This window comes from Phallusia mammillata, chromosome 2 (genome assembly GCF_965637545.1).
Source record: "Phallusia mammillata chromosome 2, kaPhaMamm4.hap1.1, whole genome shotgun sequence".
NCBI classification, from domain to species: domain Eukaryota; kingdom Metazoa; phylum Chordata; class Ascidiacea; order Phlebobranchia; family Ascidiidae; genus Phallusia; species Phallusia mammillata.
Genome location: NC_137253.1, coordinates 8,382,894 through 8,407,752, shown reverse-complemented (window position 1 = coordinate 8,407,752; position 24,859 = coordinate 8,382,894). Strand labels below are relative to the sequence as shown.

Sequence of the window (24,859 nt, the reverse complement as noted above, 5' to 3'; positions counted from 1 at the left end):
TTGCCGGAGTCCAAAATAATGCCCGTCGACGGACCGAACATTCGCGGGCTATATATAGCACGTAATAGTACATTGATCGCATTTCGTATTATTTTGAAACTGCAATACTGTTTTCCTTCTTTTTGACGTTAGAAAAGGCACGTTTTATGTAATAGAAGTCGCTTGTTGTGAGAAAAATGGATTTTAGCATCAAAATGTAGACGTTGCTTGAACTTTTATTAATCATTACGCGACATATTTGCAAATTTCAATGAAACGGCGAGCTTGAAAACAAAACATACTTGGTACGAAATACTAGATCAGTGGTTCTTAACCTTTTTATAACGGCCGAACCCCTACGATGTTCTTCAGCCTTTGGTCGAACCCCAACAAGTTGCATCCTTATAGGTTTTTAACCCATTTTGTTTGGTGGGTCATAATTAGGTTTTGTTCAAACGTAGTGGCAACAGTTACTGTTTGTTATTTTGTTAAATTCTGACATCATAATACAAGCAACTTCTTTCAGGATTGCTTTAATTCCGGCAATTTTTAGTTTTTACCAAAATGAAGCATTGTATTTTTAGCATCTGCACACTAACATGAAAAAGATGAAGTAATAAGTTTATGCTGCCAACAAAATTTCGTTGTTTTTCTGTTTACGAACAATGCTCTTTGTTACGTCAAAAAAAGAAAATAAAACCTTAGTGCAAGGGTGCACAACCATTTTGCTAGGACGGCTGCGTCGCAGATTCTTATTTTACCAACGGCCGCCATTTACCTAGCTGCTTATTATGGGTCCCCTTCCCTGAAGGGGACACATATTGATTTTACTCGAATTGTTTTTTGTTTTTTTCTTTTTTTTTCTTCCCAAAGTTTGTCCGACTCGTTTTTCTATCAAATGTTTGATGGATTTGGCTGAAATTTACACAGATGGTAGATATAGTTATGTAGATGTGCATCCCACCTTGTTTTTGTTGATAACCCCAGTATTTACCCCGCTAGCCCCCTAAAATGGGTATTTTTTCCCGGAAGTTTGTCCGACTCATTTTTCCATCAAATGTTTGATGTGTTTGGCTGAAATTTACACAGATGGTAGATATAGTTATGTAGATGTGCATCCCACTTTGGTTTTGTTGATAACCCCAGTATTTACCCCGCTAGCCCCCTAAAATGGGTGTTTTTACCCAAAGTTTGTCCGACTCGTTTTTCCATCAAATGTTTGATGGATTTGTCTGAAATTTACACAGATGGTAGATGTAGTTATGTAGATGTGCATCCCACTTTGTTTTTGTTGATAACCCCAGTATTTACCCCGCTAGCCCCCTAAAATGGGTGAGTTTTTAAACAGTGTCAGAATTGGCTGAAATTTGGATTTCTTGTATAGTATGCCATTTATAGGTGTCGATTGTTGTGTTCAACCCTGTAGTCCTACATTTACCCCACAAGCCCCTAAAGTGTAAAACGTATTTGTATGTTACTGGGCACCACAGACGAAAGATTTCTTTGGAGCAATAGTGTTACAAGGGCAACCAGTTGTATGTTGCTCGTTGGTGGGTTGCTTGGTGGTTGTTTTTGCGCCATGGCAGTTAGGGGCTTGTTAACAGCCCTATGACGTCAGAAACAGTAACGGTTGTTGCTCAAAACACCTCTAGTGGTCGAAATTTTAAACATTGGCGGATTGGGCTGAAATTTTGCAGTACTATTGATTGAGTCATTGTGGTTTTTATATATTTTTTAGTTTGTGTGTCGAACCGAATTAGTTGCCCTACTAGCCCCCTAAAATGGGTCAGTTTTTTAAAACATTAAATAGGACATACTTCAAGCAATATCTGGGGTGAATCTAATTTTGTAGTTTGTATTCTACATAGTATTATTATTTAAGCCCAGTGCCAGTCACTGTGTTTTACCTTACAACACCAGACTTTCTCATGGTTATCTCTTGAATTGCATTATTTTCAACTTTGCATGTGTGGGGACCCATGAGTTTTTGCCTGCAGAAACGACTAAAGTTATAAAAGACGATGGCTAATATGGGACCCAATACAAAATAAGCATAGGAAATATATTTATGTTTTAAAATAGGTTATAGTGTATATGCAAGGGCAATATGTGCTAAGCCACCCTTCTAGTTTCTGTTTTAAAATACTTGGTTTATATCATATATATACCATCTATTAGCGCCCAAAAAGCCCAGATTAACTTCTAGCTCGGTGCATAGATTGAGCTGCACAGCGAGGAGATCAGTCTTAAGTGTTTATGATGTCATAATCTATATTGTGATGCTTGTGGTACCTGTTTTGTTCGTATTGTTGGCACACAATAGGCGTACAAAAAGTCTGACACTTATGGTTATTAGGCTGGTAATACTCTTTTTAGTACCATAAAAATTGTTTAGAGCAGTTTAAAACACCCCTGCCTAAGTTTGACCTTCCAGTGTTTTAATATTGAGCAAATACAAATTGCCGTTTTCAGCGACTGTAGATAGACCCTAAAGTTTGACAAAAACGAGTATTTGTATTGTACTTCAAAAAGACCTTCGTCGAACCCCTGATTCGGCGTTGCCGAACCCTTGGGGTTCGGTCGAACACCGGTTAAGAACCACTGTACTAGATCGACCCAATAAATACAAATAGTAAATACCTGTTTTACTTTTTTTTAAATGCTTTCTTTGTTATTTTAGATTCCACCTGCGAGCAACTTGCCACAGCGACCATCGGTTGTCACAGGTTAGAAACTTTATTAGTTGTGTTAGTTACAGAACGGAAATGAACGGTTTTTAATTCTAGTTCCGTTTTGGCTGTTAAGAACTTGAAATTATGTCCTAAATGTTTATGATATGTTCTGTAATGGTCTCCAAATTGGCAACTTTTATTTGCTCTCATAACGTGTTAAACTCCCCTTTATACTTCATACGAATTGAGAACCTTTGTGTTTCATTTAAAACGAAGCATTGCAAATGTTGTTCACAATTATTATTGCCGTATTGGATATATTGACATCAAAGTAAGCCACAGACAGTGCACACTGTTTCGACCTATAATTATACAGATAATTATATTAATTATATAATTAATCAGTGCAGCTGGTGACATATATTTTAAGTTTTTGACATAAACAACCATTGAAAACAGGTCCCACGGGGGTACACCAGCCCCACATGAGCCCCTATCACCCACCGAACCCCCAACAAGCTCCACAACCGGTAGTAGAGCGCCCCCCACCGATGGCAACCACTCAATACGAACCATTGAGTGACAGCGACTAGTGACAGACTCAAGGAACTGCAGTCCATTGAAAGTGTGCATTACCTAATAAACCTGTACATATCATATTTCAATTCGTTTGTTGTGCATGAAATGGTGATATCTGTTACAACTGAAATTGTGCAAACCAGTATTCAGCAGCAATAAAAATTGAAGAAAAATGTTGTCTCGGTTTTAGGGGTTAAGAAGCTGAAATATTTGTATAGGCCTTTATTGCAACCGTATAGACAGGGTTGCCATACCGTCCTTATTTCTAAGAAGCGTACTTCTTTTTGACTTCAGTCTTTATTTTGTCTTATTTAAAACAAGACAAAATATTAAATCAAAGTAAAAGTAAACCTAGACCCGAGCTGTTGGGAGATGCGCGAAGTATTTTCTACGAACAAGCCGTTGCTGGAACAGATTGTTTCCGGCAAAAAATATGGCATGTGATATGTCTTGGCTGGTATGAATGCAAAGATTTGTTCAACGATTGTTTCGTTTCGTATGAAAATTTACTTTTTCGGTTGTCCTTATTTTGTGGTCCATGTCGATGGCAGCCCTGCGTATAGAAGTGTCAATAAATGAGTAAACGACAGCTCACTCATTCTCAAGGACACGTACAGGTAGAAAAATAAATGTATTTGCGAAAATGCGCGGAGAAAAATAATCATCATATTTGCTACAAAATATCCGTTTTTGACCGCAACTTGTAGATTGTCTACAACCACCGTGACTGTGATTATTTTAACATATTCGTAAAACCAAAAGTGAAAACTGAAAAGATTTCATTATATTGTATCACTATACTAGCTTTTTGACGACCGATTGTGGACAAAAGATGCCTTTGCTTTAGAATATTTTTGATCCAAATGGTGTTTAAATTCGCTTGTTGTCAATACATCACAAAAGGCATTGTTTAGGCCTACAGAGCAATAACTTCAGCCTGGACGAACTACAACCGCACATGTGTGCGCATTCTATAGCCTTCGTGCAATAGAGCAGCATTTCCAAGCGGTCAGTCTTGTTTTTCAGCTTTGCGAAGAATGTTTCTTATTTTTTCCTGAGTCGAAACTCCCATCAGTTTGTCGGAGGCTGTCTTCTGAGCAGCATCTCGAATCTGTGTTGGGACGCTTTCACGAGCTAACTGCATTCGTTTTCTTGCTCGTTGAAAGGCACCTGTGAAAATTTATGAATTCAACAGTAACTGTACTGCAAACACACACTCCCAAATAACAAGACAGTTTAACTTGGCCTTGCTATTTGTTTTCCCTCCATAGAAATATTACCTGGAATATCTTTGACTAAATTAACCTCATCTGGCAAATGTAATCTTTTAACCGACGTGTCAAGGTCCATTCAGGTCGCCTTTATCAGGGTAATAACACTTCGAAAGTCCGAAAAAAAAACGATAAACGCAATGACTTCAAATGTCTTTAAGCAACTGCCAGTAGCAAGCAGAGCAACACAATCGTATTAATGTTTAGGGTATGGCACGATTGGTGAATGTGTCATGACATTGGAAATAATATTTTTCTATAGTCCGATTTTCCACAGACGCTGCGTCAAAATCTATTGTGTGGCCCAGAGTTGTAAACGGGCCTGAACTTGGAGCCCGAACCCGAAAGCACAAGCCCGAAACCCGAACCCGAATCGTTTTGGAGAAGCCCGTTAAAGCCCAAAAGTTTGATTGACATGCCTATACACTGAAGCTTCAGTAAAGACCAAGACAACAGACAATTGGTCTTGAACAAGGCGTTTTAGGGCTGTTTGGCGTTACGTTAGGTCCAGCAACTGGATACTTAGGTAATTTTGGCTCCCAAAAATACTGACACAGAGTGTAAAGCCAAGACATCTACAAATTAAAACTCTAATAGTTTTCTTACCCATCACTCCATGGAAAGCGTCCCGGTTAGCGCGCCCCCTAGCGACTTGCATGGCAGTTTGAAGTTTTTTCCTGGATATCATCGCTGCGGTTGTGTCTTGGAAAGCTCGGCACTGTTGCACGCAGTTGAGACGAACTGTCACTGAGCCGGTGCTTTCTGTACGGACACCATACTTGGCAAGACGTTTCCCCTAAACACGTAAAACATATATTTTAGTACAGTTTGGAAATTTCATACACTGCCATTTAAAAAAAATCACATGCGATAGGTTGATGCCGAAATAGTAATCGTAATATTTAAGCGGTAGTAAATACTGGGGTTATCAGGACAAACGAAGCAGATGACACATCTACACAACTATATCTACCATCTGTGTAAGTTTCATCCAAATCCATTAAACATTTGATGGCAAAACGACCTAGTCAATCTTTGGGAAGAAAACAACAAAAATGAGTAAAATTAATATGGGTTTCATTCTTTGCAGAATTAATGCATACACACTGTACACGAATTGTACACTTCAAATAGAAGACCATATCTTGTGCTTTCAACTAAACCTATTTTAAGTGTAAATACATACGAATCCGGTTAATCGCATACCTAATTTATAAAGCTGTTGTGTGTAATTAACCGGATTATGCAATTAAGTAAGCGATTTTCTCGTATTTTCTAAGTGAGCGGAATTTACGATTCCTACATCATTTAACAGAATATGCGATTAACCGGATACGTCCATATGCATATAATTGCATTCACCTCAAACGTGCTCGGTATAGCAGTAAACGACATATCCTCCAACTCTGGTGCTCCACCGATGAAAAATCTTCTTCTTTCAGCAGCGATTTGTTCAAAACCAGTGTTTCCCGTGGGTCGCCAACAATGCACTGTTACGTCATGGAGTCCCGGTTTTGTCGGCATTGTGACGTAACCGTAGCCCTCCGTGCGTCGACGCCCCCACGAATCGGAAGATATGACGTGGAGAAACAAGTTAGGCCAGCTCATCGGGTGATCTGTGGTTTAAATGCGATGTTACAGAGTAACTGATTGAACGCTAAATTTGGGACCTTATATGAACAATCTTATTAATTCATTTACTGCAATTTAGGACCGTTAAATCGAGGATTCAAATTAAAACGGTATTTTTAGGCATTCACTCCTAACAGTACAAGGTAATATACTACCTAACGAGTTTTTAACTAACAGAAGCAAATCTTCTTGTTCATAGTTGTAAGACAGGTTTTTCAGGTCGAGGGATTAATTCGGGCCTGACGTTACACTTGGCCTCATTTGTGGAGCAATTTTACCAACTTTGGTCAGGTTCAGGTTTTGTGTGAGTTCTATTATCTCAAATTGTTTGTTTTAGCTCTGTGTGGACACATAAGTTATGCAGTGTGGGTGCAGCGTGTTTAGCCATAATTCAAGTTACCCAGCTATCAGGGATTATTTCAGTGAGTTGCTATTATTCCTTCACCAAGCGAAATAAACCAAAACCTGAATTATTCGCAACAGTTTTTTTTACCAACCTTCACTTTCATTGTCCAAGTTAAAAAAGGATTGGAAGTTAAATGGTTGCGAGAAATAAGCTTTTTCAATATTGTTTACAAGATTCGTCTGACATGTTTGTGTGCATCCTGACAGCAGAAGAGCTGAAAGTAAACAAAAACACAATTTTAATGTAAATACTTAGTTTAAGATGACATGATCAGATATCAAAAGACAAATATCTCAAAAACGAGTTTATTTCAATGTAAAACCGCTAGTACATGGTACATACATTTTTGTGTGCATGCTAGCAGCCACATTATTTGAATATTTATTACAATATGTTAGTTCTAAAACCGTACTTGGGTATTCCATGAATGACGTTAAACATAGCGGCACAGTATAGTTTTCAATCTAACTAGTTTCTGTTTATTTACCCACAGCAAGAAAGTTGAAAATAAACATTCTTTAAACAACTTCTGTTATGTTTAACTGTGCCACAGAAGGAATTTTTAGTTCTTTAATGCCCTGCATAATTATTAATTTTGAGAACCACTGGTTTAAATTAATGTAGTTTTCTCATATTATTATTTACACATACTTGGGTCCTTGGACCATCCTTCTGGTATATCAATCAAGTATTCAATGTGCAAGTCATTGTATTCGAATGAGTCAGCAGAAATGATCTCCCCATAAACATTGAGTCTGAAAATTTTGTCGGGAATTTCTTCAAAATCTTCCCCGACCAAACTTTGTAAATAGTTTTGATGTTTTCTGTACAACTAAATACAAACAAAGTATTTGAAATGATTAGTATTTAAAAGTTTCTTGAAATGAACCAAAAACGAAACAGTTTTCAATCATACATCGGAAATAATTTTTGCTTCCCTTCTTGATTCCATTTTGCTGACAGCATTGGAAACGTGTTCAATTCTAAATTCCCAAACATCACGACCAAGACAGCCTTCCTCAATCCTGAAAAACAACAAACATACAATATGCTCACAGTATGCAAACTTGAACAAAATCAAACTAATTGAATTGAGTTTGTTTAGCTTGGTGAGAAAACACAAAGTTACCCAATTGCACTAAACAATCACCAAGTTAGAAATAGCTGCATAGTGACATAGTGACCATGACCAAATGCAATGCAGCTACACCATGTTATGAAGCGTTATCTAGATCTTTAGCTTTACCCTTGTGATTGCGACAAACTCCTGAAAGTCAACTACATGAAAAAAGATTTCTTAAGAAACAATTTTTTTTCAATACACCTTCAAATAATTTTGGGATGGCACAGGTTTTGCCCAAGAGCACCTAATTAATAACTGTTTGAGCAAAAAACGATGAATTTATTGTCTCAATGCTTGGTTATTAGGTTTTTGTGGGTTAACTAAATAACATTACCATAGTTAACCACAAACCTGTACGGGGGCTTGGATCGTGTAAAGTCTGGACTGACTCGAATAACTCCATTGTCATTATATTGCACAGTACAAATTCGTCGTTCAAATTCAATGCTGCCCAATCTGTACAAACAGTATGTCTTGCAATTGTTTATGTAACTCATGTCTTAGGCGACTGGTTTTAAATCTGTGTTTAAATCTCTAGCAAATGTTCTCAAGAAAACAAAACAGTTGCTGCCACAATTTAACCTAAAACTAATTGTTGCCGCAATTTAACCTAAAAACAATTCAAAAACTCCACCAAGGAAGAATATAACTTCTAGACATACTAATAAGACCTCAATTTTTTGAAATGTGTAAATATCCATTTCAAATGATGACAAATAAATGTCACCTTAGGAACAGTTTGATTTGTTGTACAAAAACAGTGGTGTGCATTTTCAACTTACTGGCCTTCTGGGCTGAGATCAGCCATGATTACCATGCTATGTACTGGAGTAGTTGTGACGTGGTGGTTTTCCTGAAACTCTTTCGTTGGTTTCTCCTCAATTAATTTCATTCCAGACACTGTTGGATTTCTGTACATAAAAGTATGTGAGCAAAAAAAGATAAAAATTACACCTACATGCAGGTTTTTTTTTAAGGTTTGGTTTGGGTGACCGCTAAGTAGTTTTAAGAGACCGCAAGTGTTTCATTTAAATACCAAAAAATAGCCATATTTGCTTAAATGAATTATTTATTAGGCTACTGGCAAATTTTGGGAAACCGCTGGAGAAATTTGCAAAACACCTTAAAAAAACACTGCCTACATGTTCCATAAAAAAGGTCGTATTAAATACAGCATGTTATACTGCTCAGAAAACCAAAATTGTTGCAAAAGCGTTTTCATGTCCTTTAAAAAAACTCAAAAAAAAATTATAGCAAAACCATACTGTTCTGCTTTTAGCTGTAGCAAAAGATATATACATATATACTAAGACATAAAGAATGAAAGAAACTTAAAAACTTTTTAGCTATTGGTAACTAACTTTTTAGTAATCGATAATTATGATTTTTTCAAACTCTACGAGATATCAAAAACACATGTCATTAGATCGGAAACAAAATCTAACATACTTCTGAAGTTTCCAAGATGGTACAGTTGATGAAGCTGTTGCTTTTCTTCTTCTGACTTCTGTAACCTGATTGGCCAATTCTGTGGGGCCGATTTCCTCAGGTGAAGTTGTCATGGGAACAAAAGCATCCTCGAGAGCATAAAATCGATCTTTGTCAAGGTAAGTGAAAAGTCTGTTGTTCAGGCGACCTCCAGATTTCTGCCAATAAACACAACTACAAAAAACTGCATCGAAAATACTATCTATGTATAAATTGTGCTTTCTTTGTCATGCTTTATAACATTTCAAAATTGTGCAGGTTTGTTTTACAGGAAAAAATCAACTTAATTCACAACATTTATAAAGAGCAACAGTATTGCTACAAACAGTTGGTTTTGGTACCAGCACTAAGTTTTGCCAACTCTGATTTACCACTAAGAACATACCTTAATCCTGTCACTGTCTGCATGATATTTGTAATCCAATACTGAAGTGCAGTTCGGCTCAAACCCATAAAACTCCATCTCTCTCTGAGGAACAACTTAAGTTTAGAATAATACAAAGCATATTATAAAAGTAAAACTTTATGATTATTTATTTGCCGAATTTATATGCCCTAAACATATAAGTTTAAAATAATTGTTAGTTTTATTTTTATCCTTGTGCATTATGCTCACAATGAGTCCACTGTTATGCTGCCTGTTTTAATTTTGTTAAATCAGTTTAATTTTTTTATCTTAGGCAGCTGTTGACCTCAATTTAGGTTGAAGCAATGACACTCAAGTTTCTTGCTCAAGGAAACACAAACGACCAAAATAGGATAAGAACCCATGAAAATTGCAAACACTTACTAATGAAAAGTATTTCTGTTGCCATTGCACAACCAGTTCTTCATCGTCAAGAATGGTTTGTCCGAACTGGTTGGTTGATGACACCACGGCTGCTGGTTCACCATCTTGTGTGTCTGTTTGTGACGAAACAAACCCAATTGTGGATGCACTTAATCTCTGAAGCTTTACCCTTTAAAAACACAAGGAAAATTGGGTAATAAAACCATATTTTGCACACAACAAACTGCTCAAATCCTGATCAACTAAGTCATAAACCTAGAAAATGTATAAATAAGGGTATTTTTATCTTAACCTAAAATAAGTGTTTTTAATCCTAATTTCACCTTTATAAATTATAATTGTTACTCTATGGTTCAGTACTAAACAAATTTATGGAATTGGCTTACAAAGTGTGGATATATGATGTATTTCTTTAGTTGACCTAGCAAATATACAACAATGCAAGATACTTACTTTATTCTGAAGTTTTTGATCGGATCCCTTGATCTGTAATTTGCGCCGCCAAAGTCCTTTTCATACAATTTTTCCATCGTTATTGCTGGATTTTCTTCTCTGTCTTATAAGCCGCCTCCTTGCGACTGACAACGCAAATAACTGATGTTTAAAATGTAAGAAATATTAGTTTGTATTTGTATGATTCCAAATCCAAAACATTGAGCAAAAAGTTTGATTTTTAACCGTAGCAACTATTTACAACGATTGGTGCATAATATCTTTATCTGTCAAAGAAATGTAATTTAAAGTACCGTACTGAAGTTGATAATGGTAAAAATATAGATTGGGTCTTTCGAACTAATTAACGTTTTAAGTTGATTGTTTTTTAAATGTCAAATCATTTTGTTGGTTACAATTTCGGACAATTCGAAACATATATGACGGGGAAATCCCCAAACTGGCGCGAAGTGCGGCTGCTGTTGCTTTTTCCTAATGTTCATTTCATTGTTTATTTTTTTTTTAATGCTTTATTGCGTGAATTCATTTGATGTGCAAACTACTAAGCGACAAAGTTGTGTTATTTGTCGCTCACATGTTCTTAGTTGTGCGAAAATGATGAAACTTTTTTTTCCTTTTTGCTTGTGGTGTGAAGAACGAATTTTTTACGTTTTTTGTGCAGTCTAGATAAAAACGATGGCTTCTAATACAAAGGACAGCTTTGTTACCCACACCGGTGGTTGTCATTGTTCTGCTGTGAAGTTTGAAGTTGTAGCTCCAGCTAAACTTTATGTTTATGATTGCAAGTAAGTTTATGCTTAAATGTCCCTAACTAACTATATATACATAGTGTCTATATAGACACCATTACATTTTCACTGTTGACAAAAGCAAGTCTTTTAACAGATAAAATGGTTTTTTTTTATATTTTTGCAGTTGTAGCATCTGCAATATGAAGAGCAATGTCCATTTTGTTGTGCCATCATCAAGATTTAAACTTTTAGAGGGTGCGGAACAGTTAACAACCTACACTTTCAATACACACAAAGCGAAACATATGTTTTGCAAAATATGTGGTGTGCAAAGCTTCTACATTCCCAGATCAAACCCAGACGGATATGGTAAGCTGCTGTCTTATTTTGAAGACTAAAGATGTATTAATACAGAAATTGTCCTGATCCATGGGTGCATGACAGACAATTGCAGTTACATATATTGACATTACTTAGCTGACAAATTCAGAACACTTAAATTGTGTATTTCTTATTGCAAACCACTGTGAATGTCGATTTCACATCATCAGTTCTACACTGGAAATAAATCATGATATAAAATGATAAAAATGTAAATAAAAGAATCAAAAATGAATAGGCCTACAGGTATGTTACAGTTAAACTACACAAAACCCTTCTGCAACAGCTGCAACACCACTCCTGATGTGTACTCAATGTGTCAGCTAAGTAATATTATCTTGAAGACATTACGCATCAAACATTGTAGGAATTAACACTCAGTTTTTCTTTACATATATATATACTTACATATTGAAATTTAGGTATAAATCCCCGATGTTTGGACCAAAGTACTGTTGAAAGCATAGAGTTTGAGAAGTTTGATGGGACTCATTGGGAAACTTCAATGAATCAACAGCTTACAAAACCAGTTTCAATTCAGTCCAGATCAAAATAATATGCATTATGTTGTAGAATGAAAATTGCATGTACTATTGTACTTTTTAATCCTCTCCATCTTTATTACTTTCTGCAATAAAATGTTAAATTTGTTTAAAATTGCATGTCTTTCCTGTGTAATGAACTTCTGTTTAGACCGATTAGAAAGTGTTCATATAATTTCATAGATCGTGTTACTGTATATGGTATACTTATGCTTACTGGGATAGTAACCTGTTGACTTTATATTTTTAGTGGTGATATCATGCCTTTTAAATGACTTTACAGCTTTGAACATTGTTGCATTATATTTGACTTCTCGTATTTTTTTGTCTAATTTTATCCCCATATTGGTGTTGCTGCACTAATCATGTATTTTGCTAATTAAGAAAAAAGTTATAGTATACTGAATGTCTTAAAAACAGTGTAAAACTTGCCCTTGAAAATGGCACCAATTACTATCAAGGACATCACAAAAATTTCGTCTGAAGTAAGTTTTTTTTTCTGCATAAATGTGTAATTGTTTACAACTATATTCCAGTGTTAGCTGTGTAAAGTTTCGTTTTATTTGTGCATTTACAACAGAGCGACACATTTCCTGCTGCCAATCTGCTAGCTGGCAAGAAATGGATGACATGTCCCAAGGATAAGGCATCAAAAAATGTCATTGAATTCAGTTTTCAATCACCAGTACAAATTCGCTACATTGATATAGGTAATTGAGCATCTTGTATCAGCTGTAAATATTGGATATTATACTAAATCTTAATTTTGTTTACCACTGTAAGACATAAAGGGCATACAACCAACAAACAAATCACAGAAATATGTAAATCATAGCACACCAGGCCTATTGAAGTCCGTATACAAAATCAGCTGCCAAGGTGACCGGCTGATTCATTATAACGATCCAATAGGTCTGGCGTGTTATGATTTAAAAATGAGTGTGCCGTGATCGCTGGTCTGCATCGACGCTTCAGGTCTGATCCAGTTATATATCTATATCTTAACACACAAATGCGCAGCAATTTTTTCGAACTGTGGAATTTGAACAGGAATTTTTGGTTTGTAGGTTACTTCAATGTTGCATCTTTGGAATTTTATGTCGGTTCATCAGTTTGGTCTCCATCGAAGGATTATGCCCAATTAATTCCAGCGGTAACGTTGCAAAGTGCATCAGACGCTAAAGCGGGAAACAACAAATCTGGATGCAAGATGTTAAATTTTAATGGTATGTATGTCAAACAAATACTAACTTGGCCTAAAAGGTTTCACAAAAATACGGTATATATATATAAAGAATGCATGGAGAACAAAAAACAAAGTAAATACCATAGGTATGTATGACACATCCATATTGGTTGGTTAGCTGATGCAATGCATTTCCAATGGCATTAGTTTGTTTTTTGTTCTCCATGCATTCATTATGTACTATATTTTTGTAAAACCTTTTAGGCCAAGTTAGTATTTGATTAAGGCTAAGTGAAAGCAATGCCATTTTACTTTCTTTGCTTGAAAATCAAAGTGAATTGGAGGCAATTTGTATCAATAAATAGCTTGACCAAAGGACCATTGAACCAAAAATAATGTTCACATTTATTCAGAACATATGATCAAGGAAGTCGGAGAGAAGAAATGGGATAGAGTAAAATTGGTCCTTCTTCAACCATATGCAAGGTGCAAACAAATTGGATTGGAGTTTGTAAGATTTGGAACCCAACAAAACCGTTCAACTGCAAAAGAGGCAAGCTTGATGTAGTGCAGGGGTCGGCAACCCCTGGCATGCGTGCCAAGTTTGGTGTTACACTGCTTGTTTATAGTTTTTACTATGTCATTGTCTTACAATTCAGTCGTATATGCACGAAACACTCTGCTTTCTCTTTATTTGTTGATATCTGCTGACATGAACCACTATTTTTTAGAAAAACGTTGGCACACAAGGTCATTAACACATGGAAATAACAAGTAAATTGGCATGCGTCGTCTGAAAGGTTGCCGACCCCTGGTGTAGTGGTTAGAATTGAGTGAGATTTTTTATGTTCAAGCCGCAGACAGTTTGCAGTGTTTTGGCCCACAAGGTCGAACCTGTGCAACTGGTAACAAGTGTTTGATCGTATGAGTCCAGTTTGTTGGGAGTAACAGACGAAAAATCCATGCCTCACCAATTTTTTCAATGCCACAACTGGGCATAAACCGCATAAAGCTTGTGAACCAAAGTGATGTTGGCTCAGTTTCAAATATCTTAAATTTTCTATGTTCTTGATTGGAAACAAGTAACATGTTAAAGTGTGTGATGCTACAGATATCATATTTGTCTGTTGCAGACTTTAAAACAAGCTGAAACAGAAGTACTTTCGCCCACTTCACCAAAAACTGAATCACCTTTTTTCAAGATGATGAATCGGATAAAAAGCAGGTGAACTATCTCAGAGCTTCATCAATTTTTGTAGTGATTTAGTTTGTCATAATCTCTATGCCTGCCTTGGCTGTTTGATGTTTCAGGTCTAAATCCTCTCTTATTTGTGTTTTTATAGTAATAACTCAAACAATGCCAACATAAGGCCACAATTTGTGTCAAAACCTTTTTGTATTCAAAATTAAAACAGTTTTCTTCATGATTTTTCTTTTTTTTAAGGAAATTTGTATGATCAATATTAAAAACCAACCCTACATGTCTTAAACTTTCAGGTGATACAGTCTAAAATACATAATATGTTGTTTCTATGTAGTGGTGATGATCGCTTGGTAAACACAACTGGAAAATTTAATCGACTGTCTGACCCTGAAAACCCATTTGGAAGAAATGCAAAAATGTTGATGGCTTCAAAATCCATGACACCAAATCCTCAGGTGTGTCATGATTTGTTTGAAATTTATCTTTTGAACTTTAACAAAGAAATTATTTAATACTTGATTTTACCATGCAAAAAGAAATTTATCCATGTTGATCAAACAAGGCTTAAAATGAACGGAACTATAAAAGATTTAAATGTTTTTTTTCCTGTTAACATAAACATGGTTAAGAAATACTTTATTTAATACAAGTGGTAAAACTGACAAAAGGTTATAATTTCAAGATTGTATTATTATTTTAATGTCAGCCTTCAAATGGAAACCCTAAACTCAATGGCATCAAAAACTTGCAAAATGCAAATGATCAGAAACTAAACAAACCAAGAAGATTATTTCAAGGAACGAAGAGCATGAATGTAGGTTGAAATTATATCCTTCAATTTAGAATTGACTTTTTATCAGATAAAGCATTGGATGGCAATATTCAGTTCTGAATGCTTTTGTGGTAGCTACGCTTACAACTTATTCACGATTTAGGGCAGGGGTGTGCAACCTTTGTTACTGTGGGGCCAAATAATCATTACCATGATTAGATTGCTGGCCACACCTTTATATAACACAAGGTGATTTTACTTTGTTGCATATCAAATATGTCTTTTTTGAGTTAACAACTGCAATTAAAATTCACATTTGATTCTAGCCACATATTGCCAGGTCGCAGAAATATAGCACCCAAGTGCATTAATCGACTTAAAAATATATAATAGTTGGACTCATTTGCAAGTACATTTGAAATCAAAGCGTCTCTGCGGGCCACACAACCTGATCATTACCTGATACCTGTTTAAATAGTAAATATTACCTGTTTAAATTGTTTCACCAACCAAAAATGAGAAGAAATATGCATAATATTTTATTTCTTTTGTAGTCACCAAAAACAACAGCAAAAGCAGATCTGCAAAGACCAAAAGTGTCAAATGTATACCCAGGACACAGTCCCAAAAGTTCTCACAACAAAAACCAATCGGCGAATCCTTCTATGAAACCTCTACCAATCAGATCCCAAGAAAATATGAATGTCGATACAAGGGACAATTCAAGACAAGAAGATAGTGATTGCATTATAGATGAATCACATACAAGCACGGAACCTAAATATACGGAACAACAGACTAAAAAACTTATAAAGGCAATTAATGACTTTTTCAATTCACTTAATGAGGATGAACTTGACTTGGCTAACATTAAAATAAAAGGTAAGTAAATGTTTGTCTTCGTTATATGCCCACACAATTTGTTGAACGCCAGGCCTGTTTAAGGTATTGTACCAAATTAACTCAGTCTCCCAAGCTATTTCAGGAAGGCATAGGTGGAAAAAACATATATTTTGAGATAGGATTCAAACCCATGACAAAAACTATTCTTGGATTAGCAGGGCTTATTGGTCTCGACGGCCAGCTTGTCGAAAGTCAAATAGGAAATCCTGGATGTTTCGTATGCAAATGTCAGATTTGTAGTAGTGCCTTGTTGATCACCAGTCAGCTTAGTCCAAACAGATTTTTTGACTAACCTAATGGAAATTATAGTACACCAGGCACATTAAAGGCGCTCTACTTGAATCAAGCCGGTCACCAAGGATTTCTATGCAAGTTTCAATTTCAAATTAGCAACTCACTAATACAGCATTTGTTTGTTTGATAAATATTTCAGTTCAACGTGAACTGTAATTGAAATACGTTTAAATCTGTTCGATGCCATTTAGATCTCCGCAAACAATTTGAGTTGAGAAATAATGTGAAACTGAACAGAGAAGGTCGGCAACACTTTCGCAATGTTACTGCAGAAAATGTTCATCATATACATTCACATCAACAGCACAACAGAATACCCACAAAAAGAAAGTCATCAGAAATGTAAGATTGTTCATCTTGCAAAATACTAATTTGATTATTATTTTGTTGATTTTCATATTTTGTTTGGTTAATTAAGTTTAAAGCCTTTTATTATTTCTGTACTTGTTTTATTCAGTTGCAAAAAACTTGTAAAAGTTCACTGAATAAAAAGCAGCACATATTATTTTCTTTTTTCCCACTTTATTGACCTGTTACTTTTGAAATATATACAACACACAAACTTAATGTTTTCTAGGTCTGGAGGTAATCTTCCAGAAAGTTCTGTTAGACCTTCTGCAAGCCAATATGGTGAATCGCCGAACAAAATATTCAGACCGAATGTGGCGTCAACCAGCAAAGTACATCAGGTTCAATGTCCTTTGTGTGGAAGTAAGTTAATTACAATTTAAAGTACTGTTGTTTACACTGTACTGTCTGTCACTCCCTATGTGTAAAGAAAATATTATTAACAGGTGATGCTTTTTTCTGTTTTAAATCAAAAGAAACTTTTTTGAGAATTTTAATGATGTTTGTAGCTAGAGCATTGCAATAGTGTATTCAATTCTTTCCTGACAGAAGGCTGGAAATGGAATAGCTGTCAATTTTAAAACACTTATTTTTTTGTTTCATCGTGTGATTTCTACTGTAATGCCAAAAAATATTTGTTGTTCCCAGAAACGATTTCATAATCATGAAATGCCTTTAAACAAAATACTGAAAAGTTTAAGTATTCCTAAAATTAGTAACCAAACTGTCAGATAAAACTTAAATTCAATACTGGGATAAGCCCTGGCATGCAAGGCAGGCAACAGTGCTTGTGATTCAGATTTACCACTGAGCTTGTGTAGCACAGTTGGTAGAGCGCAAGTTCTGGCAAGACTCCTGTCGTGGGTTTGACTGTCACCATTTTTTTGTAGCCTATGGCTTTCTATATATGGCAATGCTTGGTGACTGGCTGGTTCAGTATAACACCATTAATAGGCCGGCTGTACTATGATAGTAACTGATCATTTACAAAAAGCTTGCAGGATTTTCTGAAATCCATTCTTTTACTCTAGAGATGTTTGATGGTTCAGTCATTGAGTCCCATGCTGCAGTTTGTGGAGAGGATGTTTATGAAGAAACATCGAATTACCAACAACACTCCACGGTAAGAGCATTAACTAAAGCAGGGTGTTCAACTTTTATAACTGTTGGCCAAATAGGTATATGCCTCCATTCAACTGCTGTCGGTAAAAATCAGCTATTCTATCCCTATTGTTGGGTCACAGAAAAATTGATCTTTGAAACAAAAATTGAATTGAAATCAACTAATAAGCCTGTGGTAAAATAGTATTTTGGGCAATACATTATTGGACCGGTTTGGGCCTGCTGGCTGTTAAATAATATGCTGTTTTGTTTGGATTTTTAACCGTCAGTAGGACAAGCCTGACTTTGCAAACATTGAAGAACTATTAAAATTGTCTTTAAGACGAACCTTCATAGCTTTTCAACAATGCAACCAGACTCAGTTGTGGATTGCTCAGAAAATTCTTGTCTCACACCTGAACAGCAGCTTAATTGGATTCAGTTCAGCAAGTAGGTGGTACATTTTTTTGCAACAAATAAATAAATTTTAGTAACTTGTGAATTGCTGTACTCGAATATTAGTGATGGGCCGAGTACCCGGTACTCGGTGGCGATGGTATCGAACGATTTCAGTGGTATCGATACTCATACTCGGTATCGAAATATTTTGTCTCAGTTTTCGATACCAACGTGCGAGTACCGAAGGCCGATTTGCACCATAAGAATACGGGTAACTTTATGCCAATATTTGCTTCGGACAGCACAAAATTGGAAAAGCTTCAGCCAGTTTACATATATCTTTTTCGCTATCACATGGAGATTACATTTTTCGGCATGTGTGTGTGCATGCCTGTACCCCGACCATGGCAGATAAATTAGCCGGTGCTGTACAACTAATCACAACACTACACCTAAGTACTTGGTAATCGTACTCGGTATCGAAGGTATATACATGTGGTACTCGTACTCTGTATTGGTACTCGCTTTAAAACCTGGTATTGTCCCATCACTATCAAATATATTACATTTAAATTAGGATTGCCTAAGTGCTTGTACATACTAATGCTTGTACGAACCTATTAACACTTTGAACACTCATTTTTAAAATGGTTTATACTTTGGGCAGATTTGACAGTTTGTACTTGAATTGTTAAAATGTCTCTGTACAATGCATTTACCATATACAAGCCTTTAGGTGTACAATCATAACTTTAAAGCATTTGAAATAGAAATAATATATATACGATGTTGTTTATTAGTTTAATTTTTTATTTATTGACTGACAAGTTTTTATTTCAGAGAACCTAAACCATATCAGAAAAGGCTCAATAGATCTGCATTTGAAGGATGTAAACTTGTCAAATGTCCATCATGTGGCCAAAAGTACAAGTAAGAAGTCTGAATCAGAGGGCTTTGTTGCATGATGTATTTTTGTTATTTGTTTGTTTCTCATGTCTTCACCTCTGTAACTCAAGAATGCTATGAAATCACTGATTTAAATAAAAAAGATTATTATTATTTTTTCAAATAGGACTGAGGACATTCAACAGCACAGTGATGATTGCGCAGAAAAAGTGAACAGTAAATTAACAAAAGTTGGTCTTTACTATGTGAAAAGTGACACAAAAGTAAGCTTCATAAATATTGAAAATTTTCTAAAACTGCTAACAATTAAATCTTTGAAAACAATTATTTCTAACTGCTGTAATACTTTTCGCCTTGAACAATATACTTTATTTGACAAGCAGAAAAAAAATTTTTTTGGACAAAAAAGAGTTTTGTTTGCAGGAAAAAAAGAAGAAACCGCAAAGCAATAGAAGTTATTCCTCGGACCTTAAAGTTGTTGATGGAATGTTTGTCATTGACTAGCTATTATTCACTATTACCAGAAACTCTTTAATAATATTCGTGTGTATTTGTTTAGACCAGTGGTTTTCAACCTGTGGGTCGTGACCCTCGTGAGTGTAGGAGTTTTTGCTGTTGGTTGCAAGAGTCTTAAAATGTAAATGTTTATCTGCAATAACAACTAAAAACATCTGAAAACAATAAAAAAGTAAAAACCATTTGATTTAAAGTTATTTTGTGTTACATTGTGATCATATTGACAAAAACAAATGTTAATTACATCACTATACAGAAAAGTTTTCAATGCTCTGCATGGGCAATTTAACATTTAATAATGTATGATTGCTTAACTAACCAACAAGCTTAGACCCTTTGCCCAATGTGAGAATTAAAAACGTTGAAAACCACTGGTCCAAAAAATCTATTGATTGATATTAGCAAATAAAGCATTTTTTTTATTTGCAAATCATTGCTACTGTCCTATGTCCCTAACTGACATATACTTTCTTATGCCTGAATGTTTACAATTTCTCTACATAGCAGGATTCACATAAGGTAATGGCATGTTCTATTCTCTTTGATTTGCATAACAAAGAGCTATGTGATGGATTAGCTGCATCTCAATGTTATCTATGACGCAACAGTTGGCTTGCAAGCATAAAGTTTCACACAAAAGTGCATTCGTTATTTTGCAAGTTAGAAGCGATAACCTTGATATCTGTTAAGATGACAGTCTAAGGCAGGGATAGTCCAACCTGCGGCCCACTAGTCATTTTAACTCCAAGAAGTATGCATAAGTGCAACTTGTGCATAAATGCAACTTTTGTTGAAATTAAGTGCAACTTTCTCACGTTTTTAGTGCAACAAAAACTTGCCCTAGTAATGACATGTCATGTAATAAGAGATTATTGCACATTTGCGAAAATCATAGCAAAACAACAAAACTCAACATTGTAATGAAAACTCAAATATGCATCTAAAAATACTGGGGTTTTGCCACAACGATAATTAATATCTTTGAATTTTATTTTTTCACACCTCTTGATGAATGAAGCAAAAATGTTTGCAGTGGTGCAAATAATTTGTTTAGACCGTAACATTCAAGTTACAAAATGTCTATGTGCAGTGTTTTTTTTAAGGTGTTTTGGGGGACTGTTCAAATTTCTCCAGCGGTTTCCCAAAATTACTGTCTATGTGAATTAAAAAACATGACAGCTTGGATATTTGTTGCAAAAAATAACATATATTTTATATTGCGATACAGATAAATTGTAAAAAAATGATTTTGGACTTATTGAGTTTACATAAACATTTGATTTGGCACTACTCAGTTATTTTGCTTGCAAGAATTTCATTCTTTCTGCATTCCTCTTGGAAATCTCTGATGGTTTTAACATAAAGCCGATGTTTTTCAACCAGTGCAAGATATTCTTCAGTCAATTCATCTCTCTTCATTTTCTCCAACTGGCGCTTCTTTTCAAGCTGTAAAAGAGGGTTACAGATTAATTGCAATACTGTTCTTATTTCTAAGATTTGTCCTTTTTTGAAAGCAATGTTTTAGAAAAGATTATTGTTCTTATTTGTAAGAAATTGCCTTGTTTTTAAATATGAGTCCTAATTTGTCTTATTTTGAACAATTACAAGTCAAGTAGAGTTGAGCTGTTATTTAGTGCCAGATTTATTTTCCATAACAAGGTGTTGCTGGAACCGATTGTTCTGGCATGCTCAACTAAATGCAGTGATTTGTTTGAAAACGTTTTTTTCGTTCTGTGTAAAAAATATATTTTTCGCTTGTCCTTACTTTGGGGTCCATATCGATGGCAACCCTGGTAATAGACAATCACATAAACATGTAGAAATGCACTTTTTGTGTTGAGTATGCCGTATTTTGTTTTTGAAGTCAAGTGATATAGCAGACATTTGATTTAAAGTTTAAATTTTAAACTGTATGCTTTATACTTTATTAGCAAAGTGACCATAAAAAATGTTCATTGTTATGTATCATACCTTCAGTTTGTTGCTTTTAATTCCTTCCACAATTTTCTCAAAGTGCTTTAAATACTGAGCCATATTGGCTGCTGATATTTTTGCAGTTTGAAAATTGTCATAAATTGAATCCAGCAAATCCACTTCTTTTTCCACATAGCGCCTGGTGTCGTCCAACGTATTGTACATTGTGTAAAACTGCTTGGTCTCCTTGTGTTTGGATGCAATCTACAAAACATTTTCACCTGAATTTTTTGTACATTTTGTGCCTACTATAATTAATGAGAACACCCCAATTTGATGACACATTATTTTTTTCAGGTATTGAAAGTGACACTGTCAGCAGAAAAGTACTTTGTTAGGAAGCTTCGATTTAAACCAAATTACTTACGTTATTTTGTAAACACTGACAGAGCACTAATCAAACTATTGCAAAAAATCAGTATTTTTGCCAGTAGCGGGCAGCATACCTGGTTATACAGCTCTACAAATCGTCGTTGGTATTGTGTCAGCTCTGCTCTTGTTGGGACTTCGTCGATCTTTCTCGCAAGTGATGCTACACTTCTGTTTTTGGCAGCCAGCAGAAAACGAATTTTGTCCAACTTCTCAGAATCTTCGATGCACTGCTTTTCAACCACTGTGAGATTTTCTTTTTCCACAGATGTTACAGTGTTAATTTGTACAGTCAGCTCATCAATTTGGTTTTGTAATTGGCTTGCTTCTTCTTTGCACTGCTGTTTGAACTGCGCTTCTTGCTGTTTCAGATTTTCGTTCATTGCAACCAGACTTCTGAGCTTTTGTAAAATACCTTTATCCGCATTTTGCTCAATTTCATCAAGCTCCTTCATTTTTTCATCAAACTCACTCTTACGTTTTCTGGCTTCTTCCAGCTCAGACACAACTTCATCATTTTCCTGTTTTATTTTCTTGGCTTCAGTTATGATTTCATCAGCTTTCTCTTGGGCATCATCCATTTTGACTTTCAACTTTTCAACGGTTTCCAAGTGAATCTGTTCTGCAGTTTTTGGTTTGTTGACCACGGCTGCCTCGATTTCAGCCTTCTTTTGTGCATAAATAGTACTTATTTCCTTGATCTCGTGGGACTGCATTTCTACTATGGATCCAATCACTTTTGAAGCAAGTTTGCCTTCGATTTCACGACCACTCATGGCTGACATTCCTCCCATCACAGCTTGAAGAGTTTTTTCCTGAGCGATGCGAATAGCTTCCTCCTCATCATCGACCGTTTCACCCTGGTCGTTTTTGACTGAAATCTTGGAAAAAGTGGCATCCAGCTCTTCCTTGACCGTGACCTTTTGCGATGCGGGCACCATTTTGTCTTCTTGCTCCTTTGACTTTCTTTTTTGTACATTAAGCTTACGACCATACTCCAGTAAGGTTGATGAAACTTTAGCTTCTTCAGTGGACAGGGCAGCTTTGTCTGAATGCTTGTACTTACGCACTGGTCGATAAAAATCATGCAAAGTGTCCACTGCATCTCGAATGGTGTTCTTTCTTGCTTCTAGTTGTATGTCCTGAGGCATTTTGTGATGTTTATTGAATTGTGAAATACTGAACTCCCGTATATGATCTCCCATCTCTTCCCTTGTTTCAATCACCTTTTTAACCAGCCATTGTATGACAAGAAAAATGCTCTTAAAATCAAGTCCCTGAATTTGATGGGGCTCAATTGGATGTGGACACTTCATTTTTGGAAGCACACTCACTATTTTTTCAGTCAATGATATTTTCTGTCCGATAGTAGAGTTTTCTTGAAACAGCAAATTGACATCGATATCGAAACTACAGTTACTAATACACCATGTCATCCCACCAACTACTTTATCAAAAGGTGATAATCCTTTGATTCTTGCCCTAAAGTAACCTGCTGCCACCAATAAGTCAATGATCTCTTTGAACTTGACCTGTTGCTCTTCATCTTCCCTTGTTTCCACGGTCACAGCTTTTCCTTCCTGATCAAGCTCAACACCGACCTTTGAACTTGCTCTGGCTTTACCAAACACCTTCGAACTCATTGTGTCACAATGTTGAAGTCAATCTAAAATTTAGAAAGACAAAAGTCAGCTTTTCTGTTTAACATGTGACAAAGTTGTCTTATTTTAGAAGAAGATTGACACAGAAGCATTACTTTTACATTCCAATACCGTTGCAAGAAGTTTTTTTCACCAAGTATTTGTACTTATTTTTAACATTAACCCCCAATTATGGAAAAGATTCAAATTTCAAACAATTCGACATGTAATTAAACTCCTAGTGGTAGTAGAAAGGTGTAAAACTAAACTATGTGTTTTAGCAGTTGGCGTGTCTAAGCCACGTAATCCAAAAGATTACTTCTTTTAAAAAATGTCATTATAAGTCATTAAATTCAAAATGCCTTCCTGCAGACAGACATGGCCGTATTCTACCTTACGGCCTAAATGCAAACCTGGCGTTTGGCAGCGAATCAAATCGCGTTTCTCTCGCAACTTTTGCAAAGAAGTTATTTCGCAATGTCTTCAACGTCATCCGCAGCATCGCTTTTTTCGATTCCCTAATTTGAAAACAGTAAGTTACGACAAATTTTTGCCAAAACACCTCCGATTTCCCAATAAGCAAACCATGGTAGAAAGCTAAATACTTTTGTTTGCTTGAGGTGTAGGCTAGTAATGTTGAAAAAGAATAATCAACCCATTCTGTTTCTTTTGTTGGCGGATTATGACGTCATAAAGGCCCTGGTGCTCGAGGAATTGTAGTCATGCACCGGTGGAAGAATTTTTGCAGCAATGCCCGAATGTGAACATAAAGGAATGGAAAGAGTAGAGTGCATTAGGCAACAAATGCTACGTTTTTATGTTTAGATAGCTAAACCTTAACGATTTCTACCACTAAGGCAACGTATTATTGTGGAATACTGGTTGTATATGATGTATTTATTAAATTTACCAACACATTGTTCTAGATAGGTTTTATTTTTCTTGCTTACCTTAAGTAGAACTTTAAATAAAATGTGTCAAGTCCACTACTGTATAGATATGGCAATAAACAGAATACTTAAGTGCAGTTATTAAATTGCAATTACGTTTTTTTTAGTATGAATTTGTCTCCTGAAAGACCTAGTATTACTAAAGTTCATCCTGCTGCATTGTTACCGTTTTCATCTTTTTGTTTAAATGAAATTGTGACAATTAAAAAAAATATGTTTTGGCTAACATTGTACATATATCACAAGCATT

At 35.5% G+C, this 24,859-nt stretch overlaps 5 protein-coding genes across 6 annotated transcripts in view; 3 read left to right on the top strand and 2 right to left on the bottom strand.

Moving 5' to 3' along the window:
* LOC145214188 (uncharacterized) overlaps positions 1 to 3,408 on the top strand; it is a 39,241-nt gene extending 35,833 nt beyond the window's left edge. For both annotated transcript variants that reach the window (XM_080082677.1, XM_080082676.1), the window contains exons 49-50: positions 2,660 to 2,705; positions 3,111 to 3,408. In XM_080082677.1, coding sequence (XP_079938803.1) covers positions 2,660 to 2,705; positions 3,111 to 3,244 — 180 coding nt within the window. In that variant the 3' untranslated portion in view covers positions 3,245 to 3,408. The remainder of the gene's footprint in view (positions 1 to 2,659; positions 2,706 to 3,110) is intronic.
* A 440-nt stretch (positions 3,409 to 3,848) lies between these two features.
* On the bottom strand, positions 3,849 to 10,642 carry LOC145214192 (tectonic-like complex member MKS1). The gene is made up of 12 exons (XM_080082682.1): positions 10,394 to 10,642; positions 9,941 to 10,109; positions 9,536 to 9,619; positions 9,112 to 9,308; positions 8,445 to 8,573; positions 8,014 to 8,118; positions 7,456 to 7,564; positions 7,191 to 7,371; positions 6,631 to 6,753; positions 5,864 to 6,117; positions 5,108 to 5,297; positions 3,849 to 4,400 (listed from the first exon to the last, which is right to left on the bottom strand). Exons 1-12 carry the CDS (start codon positions 10,468 to 10,470, stop codon positions 4,240 to 4,242), a joined length of 1,779 nt encoding a protein of 592 aa, XP_079938808.1. The 5' UTR covers positions 10,471 to 10,642; the 3' UTR covers positions 3,849 to 4,239.
* Positions 10,643 to 10,830: 188 nt separating this feature from the next.
* LOC145214193 (centromere protein V-like) lies at positions 10,831 to 12,303 on the top strand. Its single transcript, XM_080082683.1, has 3 exons — positions 10,831 to 11,178; positions 11,309 to 11,493; positions 11,928 to 12,303. Exons 1-3 carry the CDS (start codon positions 11,069 to 11,071, stop codon positions 12,059 to 12,061), a joined length of 429 nt encoding a protein of 142 aa, XP_079938809.1. The 5' UTR covers positions 10,831 to 11,068; the 3' UTR covers positions 12,062 to 12,303.
* Positions 12,304 to 12,465: 162 nt separating this feature from the next.
* On the top strand, positions 12,466 to 20,158 carry LOC145214191 (uncharacterized). The gene is made up of 15 exons (XM_080082681.1): positions 12,466 to 12,532; positions 12,628 to 12,757; positions 13,115 to 13,273; positions 13,647 to 13,786; positions 14,367 to 14,458; positions 14,772 to 14,892; positions 15,144 to 15,251; positions 15,764 to 16,091; positions 16,598 to 16,748; positions 16,984 to 17,117; positions 17,786 to 17,877; positions 18,199 to 18,305; positions 19,095 to 19,184; positions 19,327 to 19,423; positions 19,584 to 20,158. The coding sequence occupies exons 1-15, from the start codon at positions 12,488 to 12,490 to the stop codon at positions 19,662 to 19,664; spliced, it is 1,875 nt and encodes a 624-aa protein (XP_079938807.1). The 5' UTR covers positions 12,466 to 12,487; the 3' UTR covers positions 19,665 to 20,158.
* Positions 20,159 to 20,520: 362 nt separating this feature from the next.
* Positions 20,521 to 24,256, bottom strand: LOC145214190 (coiled-coil domain-containing protein 93-like). Its single transcript, XM_080082680.1, has 4 exons — positions 24,073 to 24,256; positions 22,097 to 23,685; positions 21,648 to 21,854; positions 20,521 to 21,122 (listed from the first exon to the last, which is right to left on the bottom strand). The coding sequence occupies exons 2-4, from the start codon at positions 23,660 to 23,662 to the stop codon at positions 20,964 to 20,966; spliced, it is 1,932 nt and encodes a 643-aa protein (XP_079938806.1). The 5' UTR covers positions 23,663 to 23,685; positions 24,073 to 24,256; the 3' UTR covers positions 20,521 to 20,963.
* Positions 24,257 to 24,859: the final 603 nt, after the last annotated feature.